Raw genomic sequence first — 21340 nt, 5'->3', positions numbered from 1 at the left:
CGTACCACCTACCTAAACATTCTGGCAGACCAAGTACTCCCTTTCATGGCAAAGCCATTCCCTAATGGTATTTCAGCACTTCAGGCCAAATCCCAAATTCAAATTCCACAGATGATCAAATCAACCATCTACATGTATGAGATGTACTGTACAAACAAATCTGATCCATGGAGGTCGGTTTACAGGATTTAAAGGACCTGCTGCTAACATAGTGCCAGATAGCGCAGCATATCTTCAGGTAGAGTCTGGTGGAGTCCATCCTTCTACAGGTCAGAGCTGTTTTGGCAGCACAGTATTGGGTTTTAATGTTATAACAACAATACTCTTTTCCCTTATAAAAAAAAGTCCTGTTTGAAACAAATAAACTGCATAATGCATACTGCAAATTCCTCTGTCATGATGATTTTTCCATGAATATAAAGTTTGGCGACTGTATAAAGCATATATAAAGTACTGGAAACTGAAAACTTCTTCCATAATGGTTAAGTAAACCATCAAAGTACAAAAAAAACTTCACCATAAATCAACCATACTACTGTAGTTCTAACTGCACCATTTTAATGAATGCTGACAAAACAAGTATCAATATCTGACCCTCGGTCAGACACAACAAATCTAGTCTGGAACACAGAAAACAGGAAGTGTATCCACTTGCACAGTCACAAGCTCCTTAAATACCCACAGCTTAACAAGTCATCCAAGTACAAATCTAAGGGCATGGAAACAGAGATGACCATTATAGCCAGCATATGGAGCTTTATTCCATTTATTGCACATACTGTTTTCTATCCATTTTATCCATGTTGGAAAGGAAGTGGGCTAAATTAGAGTTACCCATTACACGCCTCCTCAACATCATCGCCCTTCGATGGACTGTGCTTTGGCCACTGGAAGAGTAAAAATAAATAGTATGCACTCCCAGGTCCACAAAGAAGGCTGGGAAAATGGACTCTAAGCTGGGTATGAGCTCTAAGTAGAGATTAGGCAAAGCCACTATTAGCTGGGGATTCCAGGTTCAGTGTGTTTATTTTAAGGTTTCACGTTGTTAGCAAGAGGATCCTCACCCTGAGGTTCACAAGAATAGATGCAGGGCTAGTCTAAGGCTAGCAGAACAAATCTAGACATGAATATGCATTAAGAGAATCTCCAGTCTTCAAGTACTAGCACACCTTCACTAACCCTGGAGTGTTTGGGGCTTTATGAAGCAGATGGTTCTGCATGAACAGAAGTGGCTTTGTCTTGCCAGCATATACAGTTTATATACACTACACAGATCCATTTCTGGCAAAGTGGTGGGAGAACCAGCCTGAATTCTGGATATTTAAAAGGCAAATATGCACCTGGATTTAACTGTGGTCTGTTATTAGTCCAAACACCTGTGGTTGGATGACAGAGGCTTCTTTCAGCAGCAATCTTTCCTACCTTGCAACGGGTTCAGCTGTTGCACAAGTCTTCAAGCTTTTTTAACTGTGGAAACATTTTTAAACCAAAGGGCAAACTGAATATCAGCATGCCTACCGCAACACTGACTATTTATTAAATAAGCAAAAGGGAAATCCATCAGTTAAGACAGATCCATAAGGATCTTGATTGATCGAACCTGTTTTAAAAAAAAACATACTGACTCCACCCTACCAGCACAACCGAGTGTGAACATAAGAGTCTAGAAGTGTCAAGCACTCAAAAATGAAAAGAACAGCACCACACTTAAGGGGGTCTCAGGTTGTGTGCTAAATACAAAATTTCACCTATTATTTCTGTTTGTAGACATGTACTATTTAAGCCCAGATCACAATATTTCATTAGCCACAAAGAACAGAAATATGTGAAACATTTGACAAATAAAACTAAAATGAGCTGCAGAACTGAAGTCCATCACTAATCTAACATTTATGAAGCTCAAGAAGGCCTTTAGAGACATCTGATAACTAAGTGCCAAGAATACTAAATTTGGAGTGAGTGGTTCTGGCTTGGGCAGCCCCAGTAATAAATTCCTCTCTTCTTTCTTTCCTGCGAGTACCTACCGTTCCAAATTTCTGGCTCCTTCAGATTTCCAAATCTGCAATGAAATTTTTTCTCTCAGATCTCTGTCTCTTTCTCTCTCTGTCTCTCTCTCTCTCTCAGCTCTCTCTCTCAGCCACACATTCTCAAAGCCCCCACGCAAGGCCAAGGGTGAAATCTTCCAAAAAGCCAGGAAAATACAAAAATAAGGGGTCTCCTGGGAGCCAGCTGGACTTATCCAACACAGGCTGTCAGAATTAATGAGGTCTGAGTGATATAATATGGATGATATATGGATATTTCTGAAAATAAAAATGAAAAAACTTTTTACTCCTCCATAGTTTTTTTTATTCCTGTTCACAATAACAGTTTTTTTTTGTAAAAAGGATTTGATTGTGCTCATATAAGCATGCCATCCCAGGTATAGCATGTTGTAAACTGTGACAAAAATGACAAATGTGTATTGAGAAATGTGGAAGAAAAAAAAAAAAAACGTTTTTCAAAAATATCTGGAAACGTGTAGACAAGATCATACAAATCCTGTGCATTAAGCAATTTAGCTTACATTCATTCAGTCAACTTAAATACTGTAACTGCTTTATCAGGGGTGCAGTAGATCCTTAGCCTTGAATCCTATTCAGGAATACTTCTGAATATGACCCAAGTACATTACAAAGCACCATGCACTATCACACCCTGGGGCAATTTAACAAAGCAATCCACCTACAGATATGTTTTTTTAAGAGATTTGAGGAAACTGAAGAATCTGGAAGAAACCCATGTCACATAGGGAGAACATGCAAAACCCCAGACAAAAAGTAACCAAGAGATCAGGATCAAACCAGGACAACACAACTGGTATAAGGTAAATCAAGATATAATGGACATCCACACAAGATATTCTGCCAATTTATTCATTATTCAAGTTTACCTATTTCTACAAGTGGCATCAATTTCTGACTTTACACAGAGAAATGACATAGTAAAGTTCCCTATATTTCCAACAAGGCCATAACCAAAATCTAAGATATAAAATCTGTCAACATCTGCATGTGCAGAACTGAACTACATGGTGGAAAACAAACAAACTGATAGAGGTTTCAGAGGCAGACGGTGATCATAAAGCATTTAAAATCATAACACATAGCAACATGGTACTTTACTAAACATGATAATGGTGGACACAGAGACGCAGATGTGAAGGTACAGGTGATGTATATGAAAAAACTGTTTCAAAACAAACAAATAAATTAAGCAAATTGAAAACTAACATACAGATGACAAGTACATAGTGACATTGGAAAAGTGGACATGATTTGCAAAAACAGGGTTGATCAACAAATTTTAACTATGTATTTTTGTACAGCTACAGAAGATTCACAGATATCTAGTTTAACCTACAAGCCAAAATGTTAAGCTGAAAACAAAAAAATCCAAATTTTCATTTGAACTTTGGCTTGAGTCAAATAAACTTACTTTTAATGATACGTTCAGTGGTCGACTGTTTTTCTTTCGGTTCTTTGGTCGACATCTTCACTTTGATCGCTTGTATTTTCTTGAGATTTAGATAATTACACGAATTAATTTTCCCACGTAGTGATGTGAAGAGTGAGCTGTTATCCAGATGTTCCCTTTGCTTCGATTGTCCCCAAAAAAGTTTGATAAAAAAAAAATAATAATAATAATTAAATAATAATAATAAAACAAATATTTAGTCAGCAAAGCGACCAAGTCCAGAATGCAGGTATCAGGAACATTGTAATTACTCGACAGATTAATTCGGAACCTAATTGCTATAGTAACCAGCTGTTTTTTCGCGGGAAAACTAATGTCTCTGAAAGCCGGGTTTTTCCCTCAGATGTCATTAATGCGGTTTAAAAAAGAGCAGAGTTATATGATGTTAAACTCCAGCTTCAGCTCTCTGTGTATAATGAGCACCGAGATTATTAGGCTCGGTACGCGGTCTTGAACGTTAATCCGATTTTCCACTTTTTTCCAGTCAGAATGTGAAACTCGCGCACAAACTCTTCTCTCAGTCTCTCTTCAGCGCCGGGTTAATGTTTCTCACACCTACACGGTGAGGGTCAATAAACAGAGGGTCCAGAGACACCCTCCCACTCTGCGCTGACCGTGTGCCTATAGCACTGACTCGTCCCTCCCAGCTCCGTTCAGCTCCGTTCAGATTAAAAACGCTTATCTCTGAGATTTCCTACAACATGGCGGAGTCGGAGCCCCCGACGTCATGACGTCGCCGAGACGCGTCAACGTTCACGACAACTAGCCCTCCACATGGCTTCTTACTGACTAGATACGTGCACTACTTAGAACATAACAAGGCAGACTTCTACATCCTACGTAGTGGACTAGACTTTTTTTTTTTAAACCTCAGGCACAATCGACCATGAGGTAAGTCACTAGGAGAAGGGATTCTCCGTTAAAAAGACATTTTTTTGTGAAAAGACACTTCCATAACCTATACATTCTGTTCTCTGGGAATAAATAAGCTAGCAATTACAATTAAATTGTTTATATATATATATATATATATATATATATATATATATATATATATATATATATATATATATATATATATATACACACATATATATACACACATATACATATATATATGTATATACATACATATACTGTATATACACATATACATATACACACACATGTATATACACTTGTATAATTTATACAAGTATCACATATATATATATATAACATTAAGCACCTTTAAATTGTACCTAAACAGCTTAGATTTCTGTGTTTATAATAAACAAAAAGTACAATTTATACACTTAGATTATATACAAATGTATGTAATTTATACAAGTTTAACTTTGCAGGTATATTGGTTTCAGTGTAATTGCATATCTAGAAACGTGCTATATGTTGTAGTATATAAATGATGTCTCCACAAGGAGGCGCCATAATCACCCTGCTGAACGAGAAAAAAAATAAAGTTTGGTCTGGCCAGCTGCCCCAAAACAGGGTGAGCTGATCAAACTGGAACACCATTTTTTGTCGGCTAGTCAATCCTGGTAGAAAGAAAGTAAACAATTACTAACTTACTGCTTGTGCTACACAATACACACATTGTAATAATACAACAATAAGGCAGTTAGAAAATACAAACATTTGTTTAATCCAGTTCTCAAGAAAGTGGATAATAACTTGCCTGACACAGATGGTTTACCAGTTTGACCAGCTCAGCCTGTTTTGGCAGGTGGTCAAATCAAGCTGGATATATTTTGCAGGCCATTGTTTTGAGTGATTGGGATAAAAGTGGTATATGAATATGAACTCGTTTTAAAAAAAAAAAAACAAAGCTAAAAACTATAGACTTGTCAAGATGAAACGCACTACAAACAATGGGGAAACTATTGTTGTGTCTTACTTTATTGTTTATTATCCTTAAAATAGACACGGGTCAATCAGACAATTTTCTTATTTCCCAAAGAAACAAACCAACAACCTAATACAATAAAATGATCAGTATATTTTACATTAGGAGTGTATATATGACCGTGTAATCAGACTTAGATTTACATTTAGAGTTAGATTTACATGGAGACATCAACCAAAAATAACCATGTACAAAAATGCACAAAGTCACATGCTGAGGAAAATTGCTGGCTCTTTTACGATTGCTGACAAGCCTCTTATAAGCGTCTGTCAGGATTTCATTGCTATTAGGACTACTAATGTATAATTTCCAAGCAAGAAGTGTACCTTAAGTGCTGATATACTGTAAAAACATCAGCCAGGTTGTTCTAGAGGAACATAATGGCACATCATCACAAATGAAAGCTGAGCTGCTCTCTCCTGTCTGTAAGTATGAAACAGTGTGCTGTTTAACATTTAAGACCACAAGGCACTTTGATTCCTGAATTTAACCAGTGTCTCAGGGCACAAGTTTCTGTCAAGACAACTGATCAAGGGTCAGGCCTATAGAACCACATCTATTACATAAACCTTTGAATCTTGAATTATATTAGGACGTTTCAGCATAATATTGCATATACCACAGGTTTCCTACCCTTATCTTTAAGTACATTTTACAGGGTTCCTGATTTAGCTCATGAGCTGGCTAATTAAAAGCCCATTCTTAGTCATGAGGTTGTTAAAGCAGTGAAAATGCTATAAACTTGCAAACAGGACCAGAGTTAGGAACCTGTGGCCTAGATATTTGAGGTCAACCCCGAGATGTAGATTGTATACATGACCAAAACCATGCAGCATTGAGTATGATAATCTCAGCATACAAGGACACTTGTAATTATACGGTGTACAGAAGCAAAAGTGACAGTCCTGACCTGATAATTCAGACAGCTTTAGTTATGGACTTTGAAGAGACCACAGTGATGTTCAGCCCTACAGGCATTAGGTGGCTACAAGAAGTTGACAAATTCACAGTTGTACATTGGGAAATTTGTAGAATGGAACAGTTTTTACTTCAATGAGGTGGTGAGAATTGAAGCTCTCAAGACAAAGAACAGCTAAGATTGTTGAACATAGGCATGTACTGGTTCATTCTAACACTTACTATATTAATTCACCTTGACTTTGTCCAGGTTCACTGTTTAAGTTTCTATTCAGCTTCTAGATGGGAAAAAGAATAACTTGAATTTATGAAAAAGTATTACAGGCATGTACAAAAAAAAATAAAATAACTGAACAAGCAGATTAAAAATGCACAATTCTGGTTCACAGCAACGACACAATTTGTGCCAATGATCACACATTTTTCTGCTAATCCTCTTAAAATATAAAGAAATTGTTAGGAAATGATTTTGCAGTATTTTTAGAAAGCAGTATAAACATTTAGAAGCCAGTGACCATGTTTAAGCTGACAAACACATTGTGTGTGTGCGCACGCACGTGCCATCCTTTTTCGCAGTCATGAAAAAAAAAAGAAATAGCAATTTTAAAACATCTTTCAAATCAATGTTAGTATGGCTGCAAGCATTATATTTACCATTTTGTATGTTTAATAATGTTTTATGTCCCTAATGTAATCAGTATTCAATTTAGATTAAAGTAAGCACCTTTATTTTCAAAAATCAAAAGTTTCCACGTTAAAATATTCTAATATTCTAAGCATTCTAATAAGTGACAGGTAAATAATGAACATGTCAAAGAGTTAGCTTTTAAGTGTTAGTACACAATAAGACAGTGCAAGAAACATCTCACATCTCCTAGTCATAGTGAGTGACTCATCCCAGAATGCACCATGCACCATAACTCACCAAATCTGTACCTGTGCTATGCTTAGTTATTTCAACAGGGTTCGGGTCTGTCTCTTTTCACTATGGACCTGCTCAGTTCTGCCTTTCCTCACTCACATTAGGACTGCTGCATCCATTAAACCATGCAAACTTGTTTTGCCAAAGTATCCCTTTAATCCTAGCATTAAGCTGAATGACAGCCATCTACTGGCAGAGCCAAATGTCTCAAAAGTTAGCCTGTCCATAACCAGGATTATCAACCCATGGCAAACGCGCACAGACCAATGCATTCTTCTGGCACCATAATAATCATAATCATTATATATAACCTACCTGGAAACTTACTCCTGCTTTTAACGTCAGTCAAGCACCAGGACCAGAAATGAAATCTGGTGAGTCAAATACATCTTTGGCTAAATGTTGGTGCACATAACCTGGGATGTTAAAGAAAAGATGGTTTTATTTATAATATTTGCTCCACACAGTTCGGTCTGTGTTTGCATAGGTTTTATGGTCACCACCACCACCATTGATTTATTCCAGATGTGAAATGTTTTAAAATACAAAAGGTGAGAGGTTACATAAAATTGCCAAGATATAGAAATGGAGACACGATGCTTGACCATATTATCTTACATCTTTGACCATTTGATTTCCACTGGGTTGGAAACAGTGAATTCATTTATGCCTAACAAAACCAATGCAATGTAGCCAGACATCTTGTATGATATCCCAATGCCAGAAGAACAAAAGTCTAATAAAGTGCGAATTAAAACAAAGGTATCGTTGCTGATGACATATTTTAAATTGTAGAAATGTCTAGACAACCCCCATTTAAACAGACATCCAGCCTGTCCGTGCACACATTCTGAGGCAGGAGGACCTTCAGAAAGGCACTGCTGGACATCTTGTGCATAGATTGTTCCTTCCCAAGTGGAGTCACGAAATCACTGCAGGATGAAGCCTGGTTGATGTGCCATCCGTGGGGCAGATCTCTGTGGCACTGGTGGGGGGTACTGTGGCATGCAGAGGACAGGGTATCCAGGCTGGGGTTGGCTCACTCGGGGTGGGATTGGTGGGTAAGGGGCAGCAGAGTACCCCAGCACTGGAGATGGCGGAGGCTGAGCACTGACATTTTTGATCGGGGGCAGTGGAGGGGCTCGTCTAGGCTGTGGAACAGGGGTGTTGTCAGGCTCTCTCTGGAGGGGAGCAGGTGTGGTGACTGGTTCAGTGTGAGGAGGAACATGGACAACTGCTGGCCATTTCAGCACCAGTTCCTGCAGCTTCTCGATCTTCACCCTCCGCATATGAGCCAGTTTACGCTTGCTCTGGTAGTCATCAATAAAACCGTCCAGGGGTACAGCACCATCAAGGAAAGAGTCAGCCATGTTCTGTTTCAGAAGGAAGGGCATTAGTTAACTGTCAATATGTCACTACATATTCTTCACAGTATTACCATTACTGACAAGTGCTCTTCTATATGACAGCATTTCTGAGCTAAAAGCAGTCAAAATTAAAACATAAGGATCATGTCATTTAATGTTCTGAGGATCATATCATTTAAGCTTCCAGACAAAGGACTGGAAAACAGCAAAAAGTAAGTTCTTTTAAGCAAGTATTTAGAGGCACGTAAGATTTCTTTTTCTTGTACATATATACGAATTAGCTCATTAACTATATTTAAGCTCGCTATTCCATAAAAGTTTTTCTAAGCAAACAAATTTTATGAACAACAAACACGTTAAGGAACCATCATGAATTGAATTTGACCACAGCACTAAATATCAGCATCATAGCCATCATAATGAATTCAAGCTTTCCATGTAGCTAAGCAAATGTATTTCTTAAGACAGATTCTTGTTCAAATTATGGTTGATAGTCACGTTATCTAGGCCATTATTCCCAATGGCCTTAGGAAGAATCTAATGGCTGAAAAATGACTGTTATATGATCCTGTGATATCCAACCCATAAATCATGAGACATTTTTGAGAAATTATGAGAAACTGGTGCTAAAACGGCAAGTCTCATGTGGTAAATGGTGGATGGAAGTGGTTACCTCAGTTTCTTCCTCAATTTTGGCTCCTTCTGTCTGCAACAATGCAAGCAATGTGTCCAAGGATGTGTCGCCAGACTTGTGGTCTGTGAGCAGAAAAGAGGAAATCAACAATATTTTCATAATCGATATGGAGAGTATACAAAAGAGCTGTTATGGAGCATAATGGAAAGTTCAGAACCCCATGAAGGAGACAGCAAAATCTAGTCTGTCTGGATTTCAAGACAATGAGGCTTAAAATGTGATTCACCATGTCACGTGTAAGGTCTGTGCTGTTCCCAAGTTGCTTAATCGAGCCTGAGGCGCAGTAATAGACCAGCAACAAAGCCCAAACTGCTGCTCAGGTTTCTGTCTAGAATGTTACATTTAAACCAAAGGTCAATGATACAATCCAGCCGACTTCCCAAAACAACACTTGCAGAGCCCTTAATGGAATAAAGAGTAGTCCTCAAATATTAAATGACAGCCAGCCTGATATTAATATTAGTGACCTTGTTCATCCGTTAATTAGGAGATTGAAAGCCTGGTATTCTTGCTCAGTTAAGCCAGAAAGTGGTATAATGATGTTTAAAATAAGCATAAGACAGTGACAAAAGTTTCAGAAGACAAAAAAAAGGGTTGTGCCATACATAATCTTATTGTGGGGAAGATCCGGTACTACATTTTCCTACAGATATCTTTAACTAGAAATGCATTAGCTGAACAAGTTCTGCACACAGCAAAAAAAGATCAGCTATAATGGAAGTTTCTCCACCTCCAGGCAAAAAGAACTCACGTGAAATTCCTTGGCTCCATTGCTGAATGAAGACGAACAGATTTATTGGGTTGATAATTTGAGGGGGACAAAGAAAGCAAGTCTGTGAGGTCAGTGACTGACAACAGTCCCCATCCTTTTGCTTACCCTCCTATAAGGGCAATTGATGTGTTAAAAGAGAGTTCAAATCTAATTTGCCTGTTTCTGCTCTGTATGTATTAAAGAGCCAACACACAAACCATCCACCCAGCTCTTTTTGTGGGACTCGTATTATGAGTGAGCTTACAACAGAAGGCTAAATATATTCCATAAAGACCCTCAGAGGCTCTGAGTGGAATAGAAAATGTACACAAAAGGAGTTTACTCATGTCAAACAAGCTTGTTACATGTGGAAACCTTATTCTTATTCATAAAATAGCTAAAAGCAAGGACAATATTTGAATGTACTTGGTCAATTTCACAACACAGCTTTAGGATTTCAGTCTTTGCTGGAGACCCAGCATAAAAGTGTAAATGTACATGGTTGAAAGCTGTATCCAAACATCCCAAATCTACTGTTTACTTCTCTTCAAGTGGTGCTCATGGTATTTAGTGAGTTTTGCAAATTTATTGGCATGAATTTATACAAATCTACTGGCATGTTGATAAAAATTAAGAATAACTAGATTTATAAAGTTCGTCGCAACAAACTTTGATGTTGGCTTTGGCGAGGCAAGTATTCACAAAGGCGGGTGCTTTTTGGAGGCAAGTGGACATAAGGGTCAGTGTTACATTTGGAGGCAAGTGGACATAAAACTTGTGAAATCTAGTGGAGCGCTAGGGTGCCAAAACATTTGGAGGCAAGTGTAGACGAGCATGTGACGTCATCTGAAAATCTGAAATCTGATTCCCCTCCTTGGGCTGAGTGTTTTGATGTCACATGCCCATGTTGTGCTAATGTTTTTTGTTTTCACGTGACATCACATGATGTCATCAGAATACCCGTGAGGAAGTTCCCCTCATTGTTCTGAGTGTTTTGATATGTCACATGTCCATGTTGTAAAAAGTTTTTTGATTTTGCATATTTTGGGGGTGGGACAACCGAAAGGCCAGTCGGTACACCAATTTAAAATTTTGTTCATAGTATCACCCTAAAGGAGCTGGCCAAGTTTAGTGTAGATAATTCGAAAGCTTGGCGAGTTATAAACCTCCAAAGTTTATAATGGGAGTCTATGGGAAAAAAGGCCACTTTGAGACCCGGTACCGGAAGTACCGGTACTCGGATCGCTTAGAAAAGTAATAGCAACAAACTTCAGACCAGTGTCTACAACATATCCGAATTTGGTTCATGTGGCTAGAAAGTCCTAGGAGGAGTTACTCTTGATATATTTTTGTCTAAGCTTAAATAGGAAAACAGAATGTTGGCTTCTACAAAGCCAACATAATTACATTAAAATAAACCTGATTTGCATTTGTACTATTGTCACTGAAGCGGTTATAGACAATGAATCAGTCCCAAGCCTTCTGACCAATAGGAATCTAACAATATGGCATAAAAGTGTATAATGATTTGATCGTGCCTGCAAAAATTAAAAATACCAAGAAGATATACAGTATAATAAGGTGGAACTTAAAGGACACTTCTAAACTATACAGCAAACAGTCCTCTAAATGAAGTTATTAATCCAGGACAAAAAAGTATGAAGAGACATGGAAAAATGGGATTCATGCTTAAGCTAAAAAACAAATCCATCTTGTATCTGGATCTGCGATTAGAGCCCAGTCTTTAAAAAAAAAAAAAAAAAAAAAAAAGGAGGACATTGTTTCAGCGAGTTGGTTGGAGAGAGCCACCTAGCAACGGCTGTGTCATGTGCCAGCCTTTTTTTTTTCATACACAGTACGCACACAGTGTACGGGAGTGGTGCAGAGATGAATACGACTCCCTTAATTCTATCCTCTAGAGAATCCCGAATCATGAGTCAGATCAGCTATCAAACGCCTTCTAATATCTGCGATTGGAGAACACAAAAGCAGAAAGACAGCAGGTTTACAGTTCTAAAGGCAGTAGAACCAGTTGGACTCCCTAACATTTTATTACTGCCTGGTGGTTAAGTGGCCAAGACAAATAAATAAATAAATAAATAAATAAATAAATAAATAAAATTCATTTTGGTGAGGGAAAAAGCACCACATACAGATTTCTTTACATTAACAACGCAAGTTTTAGGCAAGCCTAAATATTTGTGTCTCTCACATACAGTAACATGAGCATATTGCTAGCATAGTTTATTGATAGCTATAATCACTTTTTGTAATCACTCCGTCACTGAGCGCACTCTTTTTCTTAAAAAGCAAAAAAAAAACAAAAAAAACAAATGTAGCTTGTCATTTTAACAGAAAATCCATCTGTCAAAGTCGTCTCTCCAGAGGTTTGTTTCTTTGTTAAATAACAACACAAGTTCTCATTAATTCATTTGTCATTAATCTTATTATCCAAACCATCTGATGGTAATACAAACCAACAATGGTAACACATTAGAACAGGCTCATTCAATTCAGCACAACTGTCAGAACTGCTAATGGCCTAATGTTAGCAAACTGATCAGCTAAGCTTCTTCATTTTTAATGTCCATGGAGAAAAATTGTCACTGCACAAATGGTTTCAACTAAATATTATCTAATGCAATTCTTTATTCAGAATTTTACCACACTTTGAACCTTGTGAATGTTAAAACTGTAACAAGCTTTTGAGGATAGAGAAAGCCGGAGGACTGAGACTGTAACAGGTGGAAAATCAGACAGGAATAGCATGAGTAAACAATGGAGAGATAAACACTGACACAGTGGGTTAGTTAACTAACAAGGACCCTGAGCAGGTGAGAGGAAAAAATAAAACAGAAATGTGTGACGTCACCTAGCAGGGACTTGCGAAGCTGCAAGGCCTCAAACTGTTCCTGCAGGCAGCGGTAGCGCTTTGTGAGCTCATTCTTTTGATGGTCTAACCTGGGCTGCAGAATGAGGTTCTGCTCAGCCAGGCTCCGGTTGCTAGCCAGGATCGCTTTCTTATTCTGCTGCACCTCCTGCACCTAAACACACAGACAAACCATATTATAATGCAAATGCAACAAAGCATTCATTTAGTCACTTTTTTTCCATACACACATACACTGTGTAAAATACAACCGTCAATCACAGTGCACTGTCCACCACAAATAAACCACAGAGTAGGGAAACAAACACACTGAGATCTCAAATCTGAACAATCAGAATGTTTTCATTGCTCACGTCTCATTCAACCAGCTCCTCCACTTGAACGGTAGATGCGCCACATAATCTAATGCTAAGCTGCTATTTAACTGTTACTTAATGAAAACGATTCTGATGAACAGTTCTGTTAGGAAAGATTTTTACTGACTATGTCGCTAGAGTTAACATTTAGTGGTAACCTGAACAATATAAATGATCATTACAAGATCGGGTCTGGAACCAGAGCTGGAGCTCATTTACTGTGTTGAGAAAATTCACATCCTTACTTACGACATGCTATAATCTGGATACTCCTGTTATACCTTTACCTTTCTTGATGTGACCATTTACGTCTTTTTTGATTTTTGGTCTTTTTTGTAATACATTAAGTATTTAATTAATTTTCACCAGTTCAGGTTGGATTTGAAGGGCAAACTCAGCAACACAAATCACAATGGGCTCTGTTGTGTTACCATAAAAAAAAAATACTGTTTGCTTAAATTTGCATAAGCAAAGATGAGTCTGAACTATGAAGTGAAACTGAACTGAACACCAGTTCCATAAAATGCTTAGCCAAAAAGGTATAAACGTGTTATGGAGATGCCGTATGATGGTGTGTTCAGGCACATTGAAGACATTTATGTAGAAAAAGATTTTAGTCCACATTTAAAAGTAGTGTTACACATTACTTTTAATCAAAATTTATTGTCTGTAATTGGTCTAGAAATAACGCAGAAAATCTCAGCTGAATCGGCTCTGAAACGTATGAAAAGAGAAAAGAGAAAAGTGTGTGGGAAGCTGCATCACTGAAAACACAGTGACGAGCCATGTTTGCTAATGAGCTGCTACTGTACAAAAAGCTCAGAATAACCATTTTGATTTCAGTAGACCTTTAAGGGAATTTGCAGAATACTGCATTCATTATGGTACTTTGCATTCAATCTGGCTTATTCTCAGGAATTTGAAATAAACATTTTCCTTTTGTCTTAAGGAACGATGATTTAAAATATACCATTTTTATGAATCCTGATGCCTGAATCATCTGCAAATGATCCCACATGCAGATTACATGAAACACAGATCAAAATCCGTAGAAAAAAAAAACATGCATAGCTGTGGCAATAGTTACTAACTGGTGCATGAAACCTAAAACACAGCAAAAACCCAGGTTCATAACTGACTGTCATTTTGGTTTCAGGATAAAATATCAGGCAGGTCAAGCATGTGTAGCAGGCAAAACTGAAACTTCTGAAACTGGGAACTGAAACTTCACTCTGTCTTTTGATAAGGGTACGAGTTAATGTACCACAACTCCCCACCCACTCCCACTCAAACCACAGGATAGGAACTAGTATGTATATTAAATATTTCACATTGTCTTCTGTATGCATGTGTACAAAACAATTTACAATAAATTAACACATACGAAGAAGATCTAATAATGGATTTTGCAAAGGAATGATTTGTCTTTAAGCGGAAACCTCTGCAGAAGATATCAATTGCACATCAACAGTACTGTAGCAGCGAAATTGTATCTGACACTACTGTAATTTTCAGATATATTAAAGCTGTAATGTGGGTGTTAATATATCTCAAGGTTTAAAAACAGCGTTCCTAAAAGTTCCATCTTAGAATGGATAATGGATCTAGGTTATACTGGGGAATCACACTGGTGCTCAGTGGTTGACGTATAGGGTTCTTGTGTGGTGGGTTGAAGGTTCAAATCCAAGCAATGCCAAGTTGCCACTGCTGGGTTCTTTAACAACACCCTTCTGCTCAGTGGTATCCTGTCTTAATGCCAATGTCTCTCTGGATTAAAGAGTCAGGCCATCCTTAAAAATATTTTGGTTTGCAGTAACAGTTAAAAAAAAAAAAAAAAAAAAGAGGGTCAGTAGGTAGGTCTATATTTTTTTTTCAAGTTTCAATGTAAAAAAAAAAGTAAAATTTTGGTGATGGTGATTACGTAGGTATGAATTTAAACAAATTAGCATATTGTGAGGTCACTGACTGGGTCTTCAACCCGTGCCTTTGGGCGCATCATTGCAAACCTCATTTTGATGCAGGTTATATAGACCACAAACAAATTTGTTTGAACAGTGATCGCGAACATTTTGTTTAATGCAGCCACAGACATCATTACCAAGCGTGAACCGTTGACTCTGACAGTGAATGGGAGTATGAGACGAAGCAAACGCACAGGTTATAGTGTGACATCCGTTAACCAATAGTGTAAACGTAGATGACGTGACGGGTTTTTATTTAAAAGAAAGAACGTAGCCTTCGTTTGTATGTAGGCCTAGGCAATTTATATATTTACAATACTTACTAAAATATAATTAATATTATTTTATTGCTTTTGTATTAGTTATTTGAAGAGTAAAAAAAAATTAACTTAACTTAACTCGAACTTAACTCGGACTTATCGGACTTAAAGCAAAAAAAATTAAATTTGAATCGGTCCTAAATTGACAGGGTCGGTCGGGTTACGGCAAACAAGAATATTTATAAGGATGGCCTCACCTTCTGCAAAAACTTGTCTAAGGGTTTGAGAAAGATGCTTTAAGTGTACACCGTGATGAACAAACAAGTCTGATTTAGGCTAAACATACTAGCTCAGTTTCTTTTGCAGCAGAAGTGTTCAAAACTCCTGAAGATTCACCCCTTTAGGCAGCTTAGTTCCAACACAGCTGATCCACATATCAAGCCCTTCACTACCTGAGTTACAACATCCTGTTGACTCAGGTGTGCTGAACTCCTCACAATGGCGGATATCCAAGAATGCCGATGGACCGTTTCGATTTAGACAGGCCAGAGTGAAACAACGACGTCATTGCTCATTCTACACAAACAAGATACAACTCATCAGTGGCTTAATAATTAACTAATAGGTTGGATCAGGTGTGGTAGGTAGGGAGGGAAAGGAAATACAGAACACTGGCAGGCATTTATACGTACAAATTCATTTATTCTGGAAGAATGTAGCTTGAAACACTCTGATTAAGCTTTTCAAAATTTACTAACCTAATTTTGTTTAAACAGATGTAGGGAACTTGAGATATAGACCTCAAGGTTTGAAATCATTTATTCATGTGGAAAATACTTTACCCAAATATCCTAGAATCAGTTAAGAATACAACCCTATTATAAACCTGAGGAGACGAGGGTTATAGTCAAAAACAGAATTTATACATGATGTTTCATAAAAATCTAGAACACAGAGGACTGTGTCCACAATGATTAAGCTGACAGTAAAGCTATGACCTAGTGTGTACATCTAACGTGTACTTAAACACTCAAATATACAGACTTCAGTATTTATGTACTGGATACTGTCTATATTGTAGAGCTACATCACATAAGGATGGCTGGAATGACAGGAAAAACAGCATTAATTAACCTTTTACAACACACCTGGAGATATATAGAACTTGTAATCGCCTGATCATCTGATAACTACACTTAAGACCTGAGTCAGACCCATAGCTGAGACACCTAAGACCTCATAATTAAGATACCCAAGACCTGAGTCAGACTTTTAACTAGGAGACTTCAGACCTGACTGAGACCCACTGTTAAGAGAACTGAAACCTGACTCTGATACTCAGACTTCGGACCTGACTCAGACTCACAGACGTCTATATCTGTTGCATCCTTGGAATTGCTATCTGCAGTCACAGGAACCTTCACAATGAAATCGCTTAAGGTAATGCAGGGGACTAAGAAACAGCCTGTATTTATACAGGACTACCAAGTTATTCTAGGCAAGGGCAACCATTCAGGTTATTAATATTGCCTACATCCTAGCAAATTTCACACAGTACATTCACATTGCTAATGTCACCATTTCCCTATTTAACTAGAACAGATAAATAAAATGAATTAAAGGAGAACAAATCAAACAATGAAATAATACGAACAATTATGATTAATGATGATTAATGACAGGCAACATCCAATCAGCTTCTTGGTATTATTCATTTTTAACAAGAAATTACAATACTACAGTGTTTGTTGTTTGGTTCTTTTTTTTAAAACATATATTTAGTCCATGGCATTCATGAGTCAAAGTGCCCTTGATACTCTCAAAAATATCCTGGTGTCACCCACGCTAGTGGCACATGCCACTCGAACAGGTATTAAAATCAAAGCAAATTATTTTTTCTTTAAAAATGCAGTGGTTATACTTAAGAGGAACTTAGACAGGTAAATTTCCACAAGTACTTCCTTTCACAATTCAAGCTTCCCAAAAGCAAACAATCCGGTTTTCAGAAGGCTTCACCTTCTCTGGCTTGGTTATTATATAAGATCTGTTGATGCTGGCTCACATCCCTGTTCCTTTACAACTCACATCTATAGTGTGCAGCTGCTGAAAGCCATGACCTGCCATTTAAAGGTTTTCGGCAAGGACGCCTGGCAGGTTTAACTATGACTGGCTTCCACTCCAAAACTAGCAAAGCCAGCGCTACATTTTAAACTGACTCATTTACACTATACAAAACAGGCATGTTTTTCTGTCACACAGTTAGCTAAGACATTGTCATCACCATCATAATAATAATCATCGTCATCTATATACGTGTACTTTTGTTACACACCTTTTGTTTAGTCTTTCATTAGTTTTTAATTACATCAGTGGCTTGGGGCATGAAGAGAGCACGATGATAAGGGCAACTTATCGCTGCCTCACTGTAAAATGAAAGCCAGTATCTTTCCCAGGCTTTGTAATAAGTCACATTCATTTCTACTTGCTCCGTTTTTCTAAAGCAACCTGGTGCAAGTTACGTCCTTGTCAGGGTCAAAGCTTTAATCATCCTGAAACATGTACCGTGATTCTGCAAATCTCAGCCTTTGCTATATTTAGCAAGGGTACCTGTACAATAGGCCTCAAGTCTCCACAACTGGCTGCAGTGTGACATTTATTTTAAAAAGGCGATGGGAATCCCCATCCCTGACTGCAAGCCCCTCCTAAAACACACACAGATGAGTTTGTCTGAGAGCAGCTGGAACCTGTTTGGACAAAATCAAGTGTAAACACAGACCTTGGTGTGCAAGGAACGACTGTCGGCCTTCGCCGTTTAAATTTTGTCTTGAGAAATTTAAAACTGGAAATCGAGTAAAAGAACGCATGTGGTCTGTGATTTTTTTTTTATGGTTCAGGTAGATGGCTAAAATAATACTGGACACAATTAAATAAAGAGCCTTACATTTCAATACAATGTAAAGCAGATCTACATATATATTGAATTGATTATAGAAATCTAATCACTCATCGTAGTGTGAGGGCACCAAGCATGTCACATACACTCTGCACTCAAAAGCAAAACTGCAGCACTTCTAAACTGCCTCATCCTAAATGCATGCTTAAAGTATATTATGACATTTGGCATCTTTTATTTCAGTAACACACACTGTTCCTTTATTAAAATGCAATCAACCATTGAAAAGACCTATTTTCCCATGAAAATAAGGTTCATTATTCATGTGTGCTCATTTTGACCAGGTCACAAATTTGGCAAGCAAATGCAGTGTAGTCAAAGGAACCTAGCTTCTAAACCACAATGATGCTGCATTTCAGTCAGAAGGAAATTCAAGACCGCTATCAATAGTAAATTGATTTTCTGGAAGAGAGACTCTTGAGCTCATGGTGACCAAACAAAACGTACAAATATATAATATATTAATATTATATGAATTATTATTTACAGAAATGATAAATACTGAAGTGATATTTCTGAGATTTATATTGATTAGAGTTACTAAATCATTCATTCATTCATTCATCTTCTACCACTTATCCGAACTACCTCGGGTCACGGGGAGCCTGTGCCTATCTCAGGCGTCATCGGGCATTAAGGCAGGATACACCCTGGACGGAGTGCCAACCCATCGCAGGGCGCACACACACACACACTCTCATTCACTCACGCAATCACACACTAGGGACAATTTTTCCAGAGATGCCAATTAACCTACCACGCATGTCTTTGGACCGGGGGAGGAAACCGGAGTACCCGGAGGAAACCCCCGAGGCACGGGGAGAACATGCAAACTCCACACACACAAGTGGAGGCGGGAATCGAACCCCGACCCTGGAGGTGTGAGGCGAACGTGCTAACCACTAAGCCACCGTGCCCCCCTGTTACTAAATCAATGAATTAATAAATAATAGTTAATAAATAATAGTTACTTAACTAATAGTTGTTGAAGTAATAGTTCTATTACATTCATAGAAGTTCACAAGCCTATATTTACAAAAGAAATAAGTAAAGAAGTAAGATTTATATTTAAGGAAGCAATATTTACTAGAGGAATATTTTTACTGGCGTTATTTACATTTACAGCATTTACTTACATTTTATCTCATTTTATACAACTGAGCAATTAAGGGTTAAGGGCCTTGCTCAGGGGCCCAGCAATGGAAGTTATATTTAAAACAGTACTATTTATAGGATTCACTGGCTCAAAACCTGAAACCTGATGACTGAGAAAACTTTCATTCAGACAGCAGGATTCTATAAAATAAATAAATAAATAAATAAATAAATAAATAAATAAAAATAAAATAGGGTTAGATTTAAATTTGAGTTGTCTGTCTGAATGCAGTGACACTGTAATATTGTAGCAGTCTTATGACGTCACAGCTGTCTCGAGGTTCGAAACATTTCGAACAGTCTAAATTACAGTAAGTAAATAAATGAATAAATAAATAAATAAATAAATAAATAAATAAATCAAAACTTAAAAACGATGCACAACGATTAACTTTCTGGGGGTTACTGGTATAACAGAACACGAACAGGAAATCCCGGTGCAACTACTGCGATGTTAAGCAGTAATAAATAAAGTGTAAACATGAGAATCAAGACTTAAGTCTTGATTGCAGTGTTTAAAGTTTACATAACTTCCGATTCTCGACGAAGAACTCAAAAGTAACGCAGTGTTTCTTTGTCAACATGGTATCTTTGTTTTGACGCTTCGATCCGCTTCCTAAATACACATCTTAAAAAAATACAAAAATTGAAAACTCACCTCTTCCAGGTCCAGCACTATGTTGTTGAGCTTTTCGTCATCTTCGAGTAGCTCCGACAGCTGACTTATGGAGTAAGAGCTCAGCTTATTACCGAAACGAGCCATTTCTGGCACGGCCGGGTGTCTTCTTCCCCCCGTTTGGCCTTCTTAACTTCACAAACACACAAACACACACATACATAACACGCCTGCTTTTCTCCAACCGGAACAATACTGTCCGGGTTTCGGCTCTGTCCCAAACCACACACTTCCGCACTAAAAAGTGTACCAGGGAAAAAGTGTACATGCGCGAGCGAAGTGTTCACAATGCCGTGGAACTCCCGGATGTCATCACGTGTGGGTGCGTGCCGAAGAGTTGCGTAATATTTTCACACGAGTTAATTCTTTAAGTCTGTTGTTTTTAAGTAGTAAAGAAGTAAAAAAAAAAAAAAAAAAACTTATATACGTTGTATTTGTCGTGTAAATCGTACACAAAAAAGCTCGTACTGGCAAGATACACAAAGTAAAGCTATATAGAAGACGTTCGGTGTGCAGAAAATCAAATGTTTTTACCTTTTTAAATTATAATATACATGCAAAGTATATACATTAATGTATACAAGAAAATAAATATTAAATATTTATTTTGGTATTATTTCTATTTAATTTCTTTTTCTATTGTGTGAAGAAGAAAATAGAAAAAGAAATTAAATAGAAATAATACCAAAATAAATATTTAATATTTATTTTCTTGTATACATTAATGTATATACTTTGCATGTATATGTATTATTATTATTATTATTATTATTATTATTATTATTATTATTATTGTTATTATTATTAATAATAACAATAATAATAATAATAATAATAAAAAATATTCATATTCAGCATTATGAAAATCTTTCTATCGATTAATGAACTTAAATGAACTTAATGAACTTATAAGGATTCATGTAGCTCATGATGTGAAGACATTTACATTGAAAAAGATATTTTGTCATCAAGGTCATTGTGGTTTTGTTTAAATGACCTTTTATATTATCATGGAAAT

General features: G+C 37.2%; 2 protein-coding genes across 4 annotated transcripts in view; both read right to left on the bottom strand.

Moving 5' to 3' along the window:
• Positions 1 to 4346, bottom strand: part of ppp3cca (protein phosphatase 3, catalytic subunit, gamma isozyme, a) — a 28358-nt gene extending 24012 nt beyond the window's left edge. For all 3 annotated transcript variants that reach the window (XM_060883154.1, XM_060883155.1, XM_060883156.1), the window contains exon 1: positions 3478 to 4346. In XM_060883154.1, the coding sequence (XP_060739137.1) occupies positions 3478 to 3532 (55 nt within the window). In that variant the 5' untranslated portion in view covers positions 3533 to 4346. The remainder of the gene's footprint in view (positions 1 to 3477) is intronic.
• A 1045-nt stretch (positions 4347 to 5391) lies between these two features.
• vps37ba (VPS37B subunit of ESCRT-I a) lies at positions 5392 to 20549 on the bottom strand. The gene is made up of 4 exons (XM_060883558.1): positions 20305 to 20549; positions 12944 to 13115; positions 9300 to 9382; positions 5392 to 8632 (listed from the first exon to the last, which is right to left on the bottom strand). The coding sequence occupies exons 1-4, from the start codon at positions 20407 to 20409 to the stop codon at positions 8189 to 8191; spliced, it is 804 nt and encodes a 267-aa protein (XP_060739541.1). The 5' UTR covers positions 20410 to 20549; the 3' UTR covers positions 5392 to 8188.
• Between the last annotated feature and the right edge of the window lie 791 nt (positions 20550 to 21340).

This window comes from Tachysurus vachellii, chromosome 12 (assembly GCF_030014155.1).
Source record: "Tachysurus vachellii isolate PV-2020 chromosome 12, HZAU_Pvac_v1, whole genome shotgun sequence".
NCBI lineage: Eukaryota > Metazoa > Chordata > Actinopteri > Siluriformes > Bagridae > Tachysurus > Tachysurus vachellii.
This window is presented reverse-complemented; position numbering and strand designations above follow the sequence as displayed.

Coding starts and splice junctions, on each gene's coding strand:
- vps37ba (XM_060883558.1), bottom strand. CDS start 20,409: ATGGCTCGTTTCGGTAATAAGCTGAGCTCTTACTCCATAAGTCAGCTG. Junction 9,383..12,943: donor GCTTCGCAAGTCCCTGCTAG/GTGACGTCACAC, acceptor TTCTGCTCACAG/ACCACAAGTCTGGCGACACA. Junction 8,633..9,299: donor AAATTGAGGAAGAAACTGAG/GTAACCACTTCC, acceptor CTTCTGAAACAG/AACATGGCTGACTCTTTCCT.